At 36.9% G+C, this 15,718-nt stretch overlaps 1 protein-coding gene across 5 annotated transcripts; it reads right to left on the reverse strand.

The window, feature by feature from the left end:
• Positions 1-356: 356 nt before the first annotated feature.
• Positions 357-14,156, reverse strand: itfg2 (integrin alpha FG-GAP repeat containing 2). 5 transcript variants are annotated; one of them, XR_007896231.1, is made up of 13 exons: positions 13,902-14,156; positions 12,748-12,843; positions 12,589-12,630; positions 12,069-12,243; positions 11,853-11,992; positions 10,397-10,545; positions 10,172-10,266; positions 9,986-10,039; positions 9,367-9,458; positions 9,047-9,164; positions 4,286-4,459; positions 1,575-2,495; positions 357-1,422 (listed from the first exon to the last, which is right to left on the reverse strand). XR_007896231.1 is itself a non-coding variant. In XM_051688995.1 (13 exons), exons 1-12 carry the CDS (start codon positions 13,995-13,997, stop codon positions 2,416-2,418), a joined length of 1,311 nt encoding a protein of 436 aa, XP_051544955.1. In that variant the 5' UTR covers positions 13,998-14,156; the 3' UTR covers positions 357-1,751; positions 2,384-2,415. The 5 variants fall into 5 exon arrangements, 3 of the variants coding, with proteins under 3 accessions (XP_051544955.1, XP_051544954.1, XP_051544956.1); XR_007896232.1 differs by having other exon boundaries at positions 1,533-2,495; XM_051688995.1 differs by having other exon boundaries at positions 357-1,751; positions 2,384-2,495.
• Between the last annotated feature and the right edge of the window lie 1,562 nt (positions 14,157-15,718).

Raw genomic sequence — 15,718 nt, forward strand, 5'->3', positions numbered from 1 at the left:
TCTATACATTTTTTCAATGCTGTCATTGTTTTCTATACTGTCTATGATGAGGTAAAAAAGGAAGCTCTGCTCTTTTTGCGCAATGCATCAAAGTCCAATGAAGATGAATGAGAAACAAGTGAGTACAAGATCGCAATATATCAATTTCTTTTAATCACAATACACTACAAATAAAGAATGTTAATATTATCATATCGCAGATTGCAATATAATATCGTATATCACCAGGTCCCTGCTGATTCCCACCCCTAACAATTAGTTACTCCTAAAACCTCTAATACACACAGGGACACACACACACAAATTTAATTTTTTACATTTACACAATGCATTAAAGAAAACTTATGTTTACGATATATATATATATATATATATATATATATATATATATATATATATATATATATATATATATATACAGTGGTGGCCAAAAAATATGAGCTGGTAAATGAGCAAAGAAGGCTGTGAAAAAAAATCTGCATTGCTTATCCTTTTTATATTTCATTCAAAAAATTCACAATCAAATCTTTAATTGAAATAAAACAACTGAAAGAGGGGAAATACCTCATTACTAAAAAATTTTTTCTCCAAAACACGATGGCCACAAATTTTTGGCACCCCTAGTAAAATATATCTGTAGTATATTTCCATTCATATTTTACATTTGTTTAGTACACCTGGGTGACTAGGAACATGAAATTGTTCAGCCATGACTTCCTGTTTCCCAGCAGTATAAATATAACACAAGGTAACACACAGGCCAAACTCCCTTAATCATCAATCACAGTGGGTTAGACTAAAGAATATAGTTCTGATATGCGGCAAAAGGTTGTTGAGCTTCACAAAATGGTAAGTGGCTATAAGAAAATAGTCAAAGCATTGCAAATGCCCACTTCCCCCATCAGGGCAATAATTAACAAGTTCCAATCAACTGGAGATCTTAAGAATCAGCCTGGAAAAGGACGTGTGTCTATATTGTCTCCACACACAGTGAGGAGGATGGTTCAAGTGGCCAAAGAATCTCCAAGGATCACAGCTGGAGAATTGTAATTAGTTGGGTCTTAGGGTCAGAAAGTCTCAAAAAATTATCAGACATCACCTAAATCACCACAAGTTGTTTGGGAGGGTTTCAAGAAAAAAGCCTCTGCTCTCATCCAACAGCAAACTCAAGCGTCTTCAGTTTGCCAGACACTACTGGAGCTTCAAATGCGACCGGGTTCTATGTTCAGATGAAACCAAAAAAAAAAAAAAAAAAAAAAAAGAGAGCTTTTTAGCAGCAAACACCAGTGATGGGTTTGGCGCACACAGAGATGAAGTACCCAATGCCCAAGGTTAAATGTGGTGCTGGATCTTTAATGTTGTGGGGCTGTTTTTCTGCCAGAGATCCTGGACATCTTGTTTGGATACATGGCATCACGGACTCTATCAAATACCAACAGATAAAAAAATCAAAAATGGGCCCTGGTTGGATCTTCCAGCAAGACAATGAGCCAAAACAAACATCAAAATCAACACAAAAATGGTTCACTGACCACAAAATCAAAGTTCTGCCATGGCCATCCCAGTCCCCTCACCTGAACCCCATAGAAAACATGTGGGGTGAACTGAAGAGGAGAGTCCACCAACATGAATTTGAAGGACCTGTAGAGATTCTGTATGGAGGAATGGTCTCAGATCCCTTGCCAGGTGTTCTCCAACCTCATCAGGCATTATAAGAGAAGACTCAGAGCTGTTATCTTGGCAAAGGGAGGCTGCAAAAAGTATTGAATAAATGGGTGCCAATAATTATGGCCAATGCTTTGGAGAAAAATATTTATTTAATAATGAGATATTTCCCCTGTTTCAATTGTTTTACTTCAATTAAAGGTTAGATTTTTGTGATTTCTTTGAATGAAAGATGAAAAGGATAATGCAGATTTTTTTTTCCACAACCTTCTTTGCTCATATTTACCAAGGGTGCCAATATTTTTGGCCACAACTGTATGTATGTAATATATATATATAGCTGTGGTGACTTTTTTTTTTTCAGGGTAATACAACACAAAGCATGATGTTATACATTTACACTCAATATTTAAAAAATTGCTAATATAAAAAAGTTCGCTAGATTTACGCTGCTAAATAAGGCGGAAACGTGTCATCACAGTCCGTGAAAAAGGTCTATTAAGAACACCTGTCCACCTACTTATTCATGCGATTATCTAATCAGCCAATTGTGTGGCAGCAGTGCAATGCATAAAATCATGCAGATACAGGTCTGGAGCTTCAGTTAATGTTCACATCAACCATAAGTATGGGGAAAAAAACTATTTAGATAGTGATAAATGACACAAAAAAACAATGAGGAAACAGTTGGATGCTGTTTTATTAAAAGACTATTTACAGAAAAGAGAAGCTGTGTTCAAAGGAGTCGAGTCATTCTCTGTCATCCCTCTGTATGTTTCCATAAAGCACGTCTCCAATGAGTTTCCGAACAGCTACTGTGTCACTGATATCTGTAAGGTGCACAAACACACACCCATAGTTCTTATGCTTGTTTTGCGAAGATTCTCTGTAAGAAATTGAAGATGGTGTAGAAATAAACAAACTCTTATTTCAAGCACATACTGTACGTGTGTGTGTTATGCATAGTAATGGGCTGAAGGCATTGCATAAATGAATTATAAATTCAAAATCAGACACGACACGAGCCTTGCCTTTGTCAGAATCCACTTTAGGCACATCGAAGATATTTTGGAATCTGAGAGGCAGGAGAAATGGCTTGTGGGAGGTTAGGGGCATTCATTTGAATGCCTGAATATTTGAAGCTTTTAATGCTTTTTTGAGTCTCTTTTTGAATGAATTTGCATTAAAAATAACAGATTTGTACATTCAGAATGACTCAACTAAAAAATTCAGATCCACTAATTAAAGGTAGGCTCATTATTTGAGTTATGTAATTAAATATAATAGTAATAAACTGAGATTTAAACAGCTTATTAGCATTTTTAATTAAAAACCAGGTCACCAGGTTCTCTCCAAATATTAAATAAAACAAGCATGAAATACATGTTGAAAGACCTGGATATTTATGTATTTTCCCTCTTGGAATCAATCAGGTGTCATCCATTAACCCGGTAATAAAAGCTCTCTCGCTTTCACAAAAAAATGATAAAAAACTACTTTTTTTTCCCTCCCATTTTTTGCTCCGGTATGTAAAAGCTTTTGTATTAATGTGTCTGACTTGGGTAGAGTGACTGTTTGTTTGTCATTTACGATGAATAAGTGTTGTAAAAAGGCAATACACAGTGTGAGACCAAGAGGAAAAACACACAAGCCCATAAAACAGGTGACTGGCCTTTTGTGCTTCATTTGGCATGAATCTCCGCCTATAGTTCTTCCTATAGTCACAGAGTCTTTCTACATCTCTATCTCTGGTGAACTCTCACCTGCAGGCGTTCAGGGCAGCTGCGTCCCGTGGCACGTTTAGCAAATCACACTTTGAAAATCACGTTGTGGAAGCACATCAGACTCGGAGGATGAATTATTAACAGTGGCACCAGGAAGTCACGCTGGCTTTTCATTAACAGCTGTGCATGTGGCAGGAGTCTGAGTGAGCAGAATGACCTGACCCCCCTTTGGCCAAGTCAAATGCTTTTGAATATGAAGGCAAATTGTGCTGCATCCCACAAAATTGAAATGATATGAGACAAGAATGTGTAAGTGTCAAACAGTCTTTTCAGCCCCTGTGGTGGAATTCACGCTACAACACTGTCAAAAGAACAGCATCTGTAGCGGTCTGAGAGGGGTTTTACTAGAGATGTACAGCATCACGGTAATGGCCAATGTTAGCAATATTTTTTGGTAATTTAAAAAAAAAAAAAAAAAAAATGTTATTGAATTGGCCGTGTTTTTTCTGCCAAGTTACAAAGTATTAAGTACTATACATTCAAATGTATAAGACAATCTTATGCCTGATTTCACATGAAGGATGTAATATTCTAAACTGAATGTTTAGGCCATGTCCACATAATGTTTGAAACCCTTAAAACAGAACCTATCGTTCTATATTGGTGCATAAATATACATTGGCATTCATTTTCTAGATGTATGATTATAAAGATTCATTCAAATAAATGTGGTCATGTCCAAGAGCAATTAGAATGCCATAGGAATAAGCACATATTTTCAGTTTACTGTTTTTGAATTTGTAGAATTTAAGAAAATGACTCCAGACCTTGCTTATACATCTTAGCATTTGTTCCTCCAGATGGTCATATGCAATCATATGCACAAACACACTTACCCACTCCCAGTCTGTGAAGAAGGGCTGTATAATCAGGCCTCTCTTCCAGCACACTCAGCAGGTTGGTGGGCTCCATTCTGTCCAGCTCCACCCTCCAGTACACATAGATCTTATGGTTAAAACTCACATAGACCAAGCAGGGGCTGTTCCTTCCATCCTTACATGCATACTGCCCTAATGGAGGGAATAAAGCACATTGAAGAGCAAATATTACATCAGAGGCTATTTAAAAAACATTTTACAAGTTAACATAAGCATAAAATTGAATTGAATATACCAGGTTCAATACAAGTTACGCTCAGTCAACATCATTTGTGGCATAATGTTGATTACCACAAAAATTAATTTGGACTTATCCTATTCTTTATAAAAAGCAAGAATCTTACAATGGAAGTGAATGGGGCCAATCCGTAAACTGTAAAAAATTATGATTTAAACAATTTTGCATCTTAAATAATACATGAGTTGTAACAGAAGAATTAATGTAAGTGCTTTTACACAATTATAAATGTCACATTTCTGCCTTTAAACCCTCCAAAAACTGGCCCCATTCACTTCCATTGTAAGTGCCTCACTGTAACTTCGATTTTGCTTTATGCTTTTTAATAAAAGCAGGGACAAGTCGACATTTTTTTGTGGTAATCAACAATATGCCACAAATTCTGTCGATTGTGCTTAACTTGTTTTGAACCCATAATATTCCTTTAATACATATTCTTGGTCTAATTGTGCATGATTCATCACAACATGGTCATTGTAATCTTTCAGCAACATGTAACAATTTGCTCCACCTCTGAAACAATTTTCCTTTGGCTGACATCACCAATGCTGTGTGGGTGGAGAATAACGTTATACCAATGTTAAATAACCAATCATTAAATAGCTATTTAGGCATTGTTTTATGCTACTGCAGCCTTTCGGAAACTTTGCCAATAGTTAACGTAGTAATTTAAAGATGGTTAACTAAATGCAATAAACGTTACAGAAATAATAACAAATTATGTCAGACTTTAATATAAACTATTTTGTCAAATGGACAGTTCTGATCCTGGATCCTGATTGGTCAAATACAGCTTTCCAGTTGTGCTAAAATATAAACAATATAGTAGCATCTATTATGCAAAACCCTGGTTCACCGAGCTACTGTGTATATCACTAGGTAGCACCAATAAAATAACATTGTTGCAGTTTACATGTCAAGGACTATATCTTCTAGTGTAAGGATAAAAACGGTAATAAAATAAAATAATAAATGTAATAATATTTAATAAATAAAACAGACCTTAAAATAAACCTTAATAAAATTAAAATGTGTGTCCGTAATTGTTTTTTTTTTTTTAAAAATAGTAACAGTTACAGGAACTTAAAGCCATGTTATATAGTGAAGCTAATACCCTATAGTGGTGACTATATTCAAAATATAGTGTGCCCTCTCATACCTTATACATGCATGCACATTGAAGATACAGTATGCAATGCTTGCTGCAATAGTGGGACTACTGGTCAGAAATCAGTCCAATGTTTTTTAAACCATTGAGACCTGATTGACAGCCTGATTCCCAATCAGTAGCCTGATTGATTGAAATGCATTTAAGCCACCACCTATTACATAAAGTTTAAACTGCACACAAATCCCAAAGCTTCACACAAGGCTGTATTTACTGTAATTGCTAAGTATAAAAACATCAATCAATATTTCTCAAGCTGGCATGTATAAATGATTATTAAATCAATCTACACCTTTGCTGTTTTGTTTAGGTTTAGAACATGTAGATCAGGAATCCAGTGGTGCTGTAGGGACGAGTCTGAGTAATGTTTCATAGGATGTCTAATGTTTTTAGCGTGAGAATATGCTTTTCTCCAGAGAGTGACGTGTGAAAGCATGGCACCTCTCTTTGACATATTGCCATCATACAGCAGACTCACAAAGTCTGGGGCTGAATTATAATGAGTTCACGCTGCCTACACATTCACACTTTGCGTTTTCACGAGATGAAAAGGAAGGCACTGGTGTGTGAGCAGATAAACATTATATGTACTATATGAGGCTTTGTGGCACATGAGTCTTTTCAACGTCAACATGAATGCAAGTCCTCATGTTTTTGTTTGTAAAAGCTCTCTCATTAATGAAATCCTCTTAATGCATCAATTTGAGGCCTTTCAGACCTTTACCAAGGTGCACAGAGAGAGAAACAGAGAGAGAGAGTAAGAAGGGATGATGAGAGTAAAGGGAATGTAGAAGTGAGAGAACTGAAGCAGTGATATTTCTTATATTGCTGGTTCTTCACATATCCAGTTAAAAAAATGGTAATGGTTTTGAATATTAACCAAAATATGCAGTAAAATTTCAGAAATACAGTCTGGTTAGAGACATGGCCCAATGGGTAGTGCTCATGCATGAGCAGGTTCGAATCAATTTCCCTCTCTCCCCCCACACTTTTCTATCTACCATCCATGTCCTGCAGATTTAAAAATAATAATTAATAATAACAATAATAATCATAATAATATATACATAAAATGTGAATTAAAAAAAAAGTAAAAAAATAAAGATATAAATAAATACATTTAAAAAAGAAATTTTGTTTTTAAAATCTGGTCCCCCACATTTTTTGGCCAATAAATTTCCATACATTTTCCATGACCTTTCCAGTTAACTGGGTGATACATCTTTTTAATAATAATTTTATAGAGCAATCTTTTGAATTAATAGAATAATAAGACCCTTAACGAACTAATTTTTTGTGCTGTATTGTGGGCAATAAGCAATATGTAGGCAATTAAATACTTTAAAGCAGTGCAAAACTAGAAAAAATGCAGTGCCTGGCCAAAACAAAAGTTGCCGTTTGGATTTAAATAAGCAGATACTTAAGAGCTTATGACTGGATCATTATTGCACTAATTAATATGTTTCAGCTGCCAACAATTCTTTTAACCCTAACTGATGCAATGTGTAGCTTCTCGTTTCTTAAACAATCATGTCGGAAGACATATCCCGTGGTCGTGGAAAAGATGTTACTGTGTTTCAGAAGGGGCAAAGAAAACAACTAAGGATATTGCTGAAACTGGAATTGGGTTAAGAGCTCTCCAACACATTATTAAAAACCTGGAATGATAGTGGTGAACCATCAGCTTCGCAGAAGAAATGTGGTCGGGAAATTTTTTTGAATGATCATGATCAGAGATCACTAAAACGCTTGGTGAAGTCACATCGTACAGTAAGAGCATTTCCACAAGAACTTACAGGATTGGGACTAAACAGCTGTGTGGCCACAAGAACGTCACTTGTTAGTGAGGCTAATCGGGAAAAAAATAATTCAATTTGCTAGGGCGCATTAAGATTGGACTGTGGAGTAATGGAAATAGGTCATGTGGTCTGATGAGTCCAGATTTACCCTATTCCAAAGCGATGGGTGTGTCAGGGTAAGAAGGGAAGCTCATGAAGCGATGCACCTGTCATGCATAGTGACCACTGTACAAGCCTCTGGAGGCAGTGTTATGATCTGGAGTATCTTCAGTTGGTCAGGTCTAGGCTCAGCAACGTTATGTGGCAATAAATAAAGTCAGCTGATAACCTGAATGTACTGAATGACCAGGTTATCCCATCAATGGGTTTTTTTCTTTGACAGCACAGGCATATTCCAGGACGACAATGGCAAAATTTATCGGGCTCAAATTGTGAAAGAGTGGTTCAGGGAGCATGAGGAATCATTTTCACACATAAATTGGCTACCACAGAGCCCTGACCTTAAACCTATTGAAAGTCTTTGGGATGTGCTGGAGAAGACTTTATGGAGTGGTTCGACTCTCCCATCATCAATACAAGATCTCGGCCAAAAATGTTCAACTCTGGACGGAAATAAATGTTGCGACGTTGCATAAGGTTGTCGAAACAATGCCACAATGAAAGACTGCCATAATCAAAGCTAAAGGTGGTCCAACTAAATATTAGAGTATGCTACTTTTTTTTTGCCAGGCAGTGTATATTCACTGTTCAACCTGTTACGATTTTACTAGGGATGCACTGATGTATCGGCCGCCAATATTTATTTTAAAATCGGAATCATCGGCAAATCGGTTTTAAGCAAACGCCGATATGAAAAATGGATGGTTTATTTAGAATTATCACACTTTGTAAAAACGTTCTGAATTTAAATGCACAGTCCAAATGATACAATAATGATAGCCACAGAATGTAGAAGAGTTGGCACTCCTAAGAACATGAAATTTTTATTTTTATTAACATTAATTAATGAGGAAAAACAGTCATTACATGACAGTTGTGAAAGCAGCACTTACTGTACCTACACATGATGAGGTAAAACCATCCAAAACCATCTAGCAAACTTTGACATCTTAGACATTGGTATGGTATCCATTAAGGCTGCACGACTTATTGGGTTAAGACAATATGGTCTTGCACAATAACTAAACCTTGAAAGCTTAAAAATAGACTGCATTCAGTGCTTCAGTCAGCATTGTGTAAGCAAGTGGCGCCCTCTAGCGATGTGTATGGAATTATCGACTATCCTTTATACCACAACAAAACATAAAAGGGCATTTTGTTTCTTTGGTAACTTTTCGATGATGTGGTTGACATTTCTGTGGTTGGATTTTCCCAACATATTCATAGTATGAATTTGTGATGTTCTATTGGAAATCAATTTTTTTTTTTAAATGTCCTGCTCTTTCCAGGGTTTCCATGACCTTGGGAACCCTGTAAAATGTTGATAGAGACTATACTGTAAATGAGAACCTCACCAGCACAGAATGCGTTCACATTTTCATCAAACTGGAAGCGGACCACCATACGTGTATGATCAATGATGTAAGTCTGGCCATCCCAGGCACAGGCCACCACTTCCTCTCTGCCATCACCCTGAGTGCACACATACATATTTCAGTTTAGAACACACAAACCAAACTTCAATAAACTTCAGGTACTGTACTTTGGGAATAAAAACCTTGTTAATTCTGAGAGTACTGTGGGATCAATAAAGAAACGAAAGGTTGTTTGATACCTTTTAATGTTCAAGTATAGAAAATGATTCAGGATGCACATATATATTCATCAAACTTACAGTAACATCCAGCTTCTGAAGAGCAAACAGCTGGTGATCCACCTGTACGGACCACAAGAGCGTCTCAGAGCTGTCCATGAGTTTTAGGGTCCCTGGAAGACCGCCATTCAATGAAAAACAACAACAGATAACCAATCAATAACATTAATGCATGGCTGAAGTCAACTGTAAAATGGCTTGTTTTTCACCCAACAATGAAAATAAATAAATTTATAAAAACATCCGTACTGAATCTGTTCTGTCTCTGGCACCACGGAACTGCGTGGCCATGGAGACAAATGTGTACAATAAACATATGCTTTCAGAGTAAAGAGAAAAAAAGTCAATCTTGATACACACTTGAGCTTAGAGTGAACAAAGAACCTTATGGGAACACATAAGTGTGTTTGGCTTATCACATCTGATTAATTACCTAGATGTGATGATGTGACGGCCTTCACAGTTATGGACTAACACCAACACCCATTTTAAATAGAGGGTTCACCAAAAATGGAAAACTTGTCAAAAAGGCATCTGGCTCTTTTAACTGCAAGGTGGGACTTCTATTCCTGCAGCCGCCTTAGTGAGCATTAGGATTTCATATATTTGTTTTTCTACAAGTGGTAACCATCTCACTCACCGTCTAGAGTGCAAAGAGCAAATAGGCCACATTTAGAGGAGTCATCCTTTGAACCTACAGAGAAGAGAAACAGAGGATAAATTGTAAGCCACATTCTATACTTTTCAGACAATACAGTTTGTAAGTATTTGCATGCTACATGCACAGTATGCAATCTATATGTGTGACATCTTGGTCTCTCAGTACCTCTGCTAATGCTGCCAATCAAATGAGTGGACACGTTCTTGTTATGGATGCGTCCAGTGGTAAGATGAGGGATGACATCTCTGGAGTGACCTTCCCTGTGAACATTAACACATATGATATGAACTCAAACAGTATGAGTTATTCCCAAATTCAGTTCTGGATATTATTTAAATTATTCAGTGGTGGTGTAACATTCACAGCAGTCCATTTCTCATTGTGATTCACCTGCTAGGAGTGGCTGTGCTTTCATCCCCAGAGTCTGCAGTGCCATCTTGTGTCCAAGAGCACGTCAGAATAGCATAACCACAGCCGGGCTGGGACACCATGAGCTCAGGTAGACCCTCTGGACTTGGGTTAACCGAAAGACTGTCAACCTGAGGAAACCAGAGAAAGGCTATATATTGTTCATTTATTGTACAATTATCTTTTATAGCCATATAGCAGTTTTTAAGTTTTAAGTTTCTGCTTTTTTTGTTCCATTCTGCAATTCGAAAGGAATTTTTCTATTGCTCAGAGTTTGCTCAATAGAATTAATGGAGTTCTCAGGTATGTTTTAATAAAGTATCAACTTTGTCTCAGATGTTTCTCCTTAGAAAAAAAAAAAAGATAGAAACAAATGAAACAATTGTTTACATACAGTAAGGGTATAGAGCTATAAAATTAATGTGGATCACATAGATCAGATAATTTGGATGGAACAGCTTGATGAAAATTGTTTACGTTCATATTAAAATCTCTTGCTTTTAATTGCAGACTTTGGCATCTTGGTAAATCTGAGCACAGTTTGTGACATTTTTGAGATCTTAAAGGGATAGTTCACTCAAAAATTATCTCGTTTACTCACACTCATGCCATTCCAGATGTGTATGACTTTCTTTTTTCAGCAGAACACAGAACGAATCCTTTTAGGACAAAATCATAGCTCTGTAGGTCCATATAATGCAAGTGCAAATCTTTGAAGCTCCAAAAGCATACAAAGGCAGCATAAAAGTAATCCATACGACTCCAGTCATTAAAATCTTCAGAAGCGATATGATAGGTGTGGGTGAGAAACAGATCAATATTTAATACTTTTTTACTATAAATAGTCACTTTCACATTCTTCTTTTGTTTTTGTCGATTCGCATTTGTCATGCATTTCGCCATTTACTGGGCAGGGAGGAGAATTGATGGTAAAAAAAAAAAAAAAAGACTTAAATATTGATCTGTTTCTCACCCACACCTATCACATCGCTTCAGAAGATATAGATTTAACCACTGGAGTCTTATGAGTTACTTTTATGCTATATTTATGTGCTTTTGGAGCTTCAAAGTTTCGGACCTCATTCACTTGCATTGTATGCTGAGATATTCTTCTAAAAATCTTTGTTTGTGTTCAGCAAAAAAAGAAAGTCACACATCTGGGATGGCATGTGGGTGAGTAAATGATGAAAGAATTTTCATTTTTGGGTGGACCCTAAAATAGGGTCTTTTTCTCAGTTTAAAATTCTGGGCAGCAGGAGACTTATCATTTGTGACTTATTTCGATGAGATATCATCCACTTCTAAACAATTTCTGGGCCACAGAAAGATTTCTCTCACATTTTAGAGCATGACTGGAGAAGTTTTTAATTTTCTGAGTCTAAAGATAAATACCATAGGATGCAAAAATGAGTGATATTTAATGTGTCTTCTTCAGTACCTGACCCTCCAGAAGCCACTTCTTCAGTAAGACCAGCTGGCCACAGCTCACGTCTGAAGCATCGGAGGGCTCCTCCCAACGGAATGCCCGCACCACCCGGTCCGTGTAGCCAACAACAAGCTCACAGCGTCCGTCCCCATCTTAAACACACAGACACTTCAATATCCATATCATTTAACTTCACAAGTGTCACAAGAAATCTTTGAGTGTCCTCACCGATATCACTGATGAGCATGACTTTGGTGTTGGCAGGGATGTGCTGGGTAAAACTGGGCTTCTGCTCGTCACCAATAGAACCATCCTGCTGGCTTGAAGAGTCTGACTTGGCTACAGCAGCACTAATGTCGAACAGGTGAAACCAGCCCTCTGCACCCACAGCCACAACAAAGTTCTGCCAGCATGCAAGTGCAGAAAGCAAGCCATGTTAAAACAATGAGATTAAAACATATGAAAGTGAAATTTGAGAGATTTATATAACTAAGATGCTTGTCTTTTCATGCTTCAAAAAGTTAAGATACATGTCAAAAAGCAATGGTAACACTATGGTTTTTGGACATGTAGCATGGTATTCTTTGAATTACCTTGGAATACCATGTAAAAACCATGGTACTGGCATAATAATCATGCAGTACCATGGCATATATCGAAGTACCATTGTATTACCATCTGATACCAACACTATGCCATTTTTGTGTGTGTGTGAGAGAGAGAGAGAGAGAAAGAGAGAGAGACTTACCCTGCCTTTATTGCAGACGTCCCCTACTCCCACACAGGTTAACTGGGAACAAAACAGAGTCTTGCAATGAGATATTACAAGTATATGCTAATTATGTCAGTCTGTGCATTTATTTATTCATTCTTCATTATTTAACATCTGCAAGGTCATGTTACTCACCATGCCCACACATGTTCGAGTAATCCAGGGCTTACAGTCATCACTTTTATAGATGTACAGCTTCCCACTTGTGTCACCCACCACCAGCTCATTCAACTAAAGGAAAAAGATAAGTATTTTAGTTTTTCTATTGTAACAGCTACATACAATTTAATTAAAGGGATAGTTCACTCAAAAATGAAAATTATGTCATCATTTGCTCACTCTCATGTTGTTACAAACCCATATGACTGTCTTTCTTCCGTGGAACACAAAAGGAGCTGCAAGGCAGGATGTTAGTTCTACTCACCGTGGAAAATGGAAGTATGATGCAATCAAAGTGAATGGTGACTAAGGTTGTCATTCTGCCTAACATCTTTTGTGTTCCACGGAAAAAAGAAAGTAATTTGGGTTTGGAACAACTTAAAGGAATATTCCGGGTCCAATACAAGTTAAGCTCAATCTACAGCAAAATTATTTTTGACTCATCCATCCTTTTCTTTAAAAAAAGGAAAAATCGAGGTTACAGTGAGGCACTTACAATGGAAGTGAATGGGGCCAAATTTTGGAGGGTTAAAAGACAGAAATGTGAAACTAATAATTTTATAAAAGCAATTACATTAATTCTTCTGTTACAACCTGTATATTATTTGAGCTGTAAAGTAAATTGTAATGTTTTACAGCCATTTTAGGGTTTGTTGATATTACATCGTCATGGCAACGAAGTGGTAAAATTGGCAATAACTATACACAGAAAAGGCTAGTAAGTGAGTTTATCACACTAAAATCATGTTAACATGCATATTGTCTATGTCTTGTGGCTATATTCTTGAAACAGTGAGTGTTTTAACGTTTAAAGATTGGCCCCCATTCACTTCCATTGTAAGTGCCTCGCTGGAGCCCAGATTTGTCCAAATAAATTTTGTGGTTATCAACATTATGCCACAAATGCTGTCGATTGAGCTTAACTTGTACTGAACCTGGAATATTTCTTTATAGTTGAGTAAATTACCAAATTTACATTTCATGGTTGACCATCCCTTTAAGACTGGAGATGATATGGCAGCAATAAAAGCACTATTCATATGATTTGTCCACTCATAGCTGGGGTATTTATAAAGGTAATTCTAGCTATTGGATCTCACATTTGCCTAACACACAAGTGCACAACTTACAGAGTCGTTATCTGCATCTCCAAGACAGATGGCGTGAGGGAAGAGTGTTCCTGTGAAGTCTAAACTCACTCTCTGAACATAACTTAACGACCGCATGTTTTTAAAACATTACCACTACACTTAACTGATTAAAATCTTTTAAATTACACGTACAAAGCAGTGGACAGTGGTTAAAACAAATCATATTTCCGCTACACGGTCTGTCCAGCACAAACAACTGCACATGATCTATACAGAACGATTCCAGTATTTCAAAATAAAAGCCCTCAATCGCTGCATTAATTTAAGGCAATCAGTATTATACAGTATGCAAATCTACTGAAATTATTAGGTTGACTTGAAAGAGATATTGGAATATTCTTCTTCTTCTGAGACTAAAATTTCTAACACTAACTCCTAGAGCTTTCAAGCTATATATACCAAACTCTGCACAGACATTCAGACTGATCTCAAATAGTGTGCTACATCTTTTCTAACTGATCGGACTTAAGGTTTTCCCACAGCGGACGATCAAACAGCGGAAAATCCCCATTCACTTACGTTGATGGAATGTTCAGATGAGCCACGACTATTCAAACTCCAACTGTCAAAATTCAAATCTGAGCCACCAACAGAAGGGTTAACATGCTTTAGGCTGCTCTTCTATCAAATCTCTATTTCTATCTCTCTCTTAATATGCTTTGGGCCACTCCATCGAATCTTTATTTCTATCAAATTCAATCAAGCTTTATTTGAAATACTGTTTTTACAACATTGCCATATCAGTTCACTATTTCTGTCTCTATCTGTTTCTTTCTATTTGTCTTTTTTCATCTATCTATCTATCTATCTATCGAACTGCCTAGCAACCAGATGTGGTTACCCTTGCAACCAAGTAACAAAACATATATCTCTGCACCAGAACATCGTAGAGACTTCCGGTTTCGTTCATTTGACTGAGGGTAGCAAGGAGCCTTTTGAGTATCACCTTGGTAACTGCCTAGCAACCAGATGGGCTTACCCTAGCAACCAAGTAACAAATCACATATCTCCGCACCAGAACATTGTAGAGACTTCTGGTTTTGTTCATTTGACTCAGGGTAGCAAGGAGCCTTTTGAGTATCACCTTTGGAACTGCCTAGAAACCAGATGGGCTTACCTTAGCAACCAAGTAACAAATCACATATCTCTGCACCAGAACATCATAGAGGCTTCCGGTTTCATTCATTTGACTCAGGGTAGCAAGGAGCCTTTTGAGGATCACCTTGGGAACTGCCTAGCAACCAGATGGGCTTGCCCTAGCAACCAAGTAACAAATCACATATCTGCACCAGAACATTGTAGACTTCCGGTTTCATTCATTTGACTCAGGGTAGCAAGGAGCCTTTGAACTGCCTAGCAACCATATGGGCTTACCCTAGCAACCAAGTAACAAATCGCATATCTCTGCAACAGAACATCAGACACTTCCGAGTTGGGTCATTTGACTAGCAATGAGCTTTGTTAGTATTACCTTGGTAACTGCCTAGCAACCAAATGGGATCACCCTAGCAACCAAATAGTCTATCTATCTATCTTAAACTTTCAGACTAGGCTTTTTCAAGCCAACCTAAAGTTTGTCTACAAACTTTTTGATCTAGTATTATTATTATTAATCAATAATGTTGTTTAGTTATGTTTGTTTTTTAATGATCATTAGTTATTCACTTTTTTTTTAATAAATCATCTTAAGATGCCACCACTCACAAAAATATAAAATATGTTTCATTGTATTGATTCTGAAATCATTTTACAGTGTTTAAATAAGATCCAATGTTAATTTAGAAACTTATTTGTTT

The sequence above is a fragment of the Myxocyprinus asiaticus genome, chromosome 45, assembly GCF_019703515.2.
Source record: "Myxocyprinus asiaticus isolate MX2 ecotype Aquarium Trade chromosome 45, UBuf_Myxa_2, whole genome shotgun sequence".
Lineage (NCBI taxonomy): Eukaryota > Metazoa > Chordata > Actinopteri > Cypriniformes > Catostomidae > Myxocyprinus > Myxocyprinus asiaticus.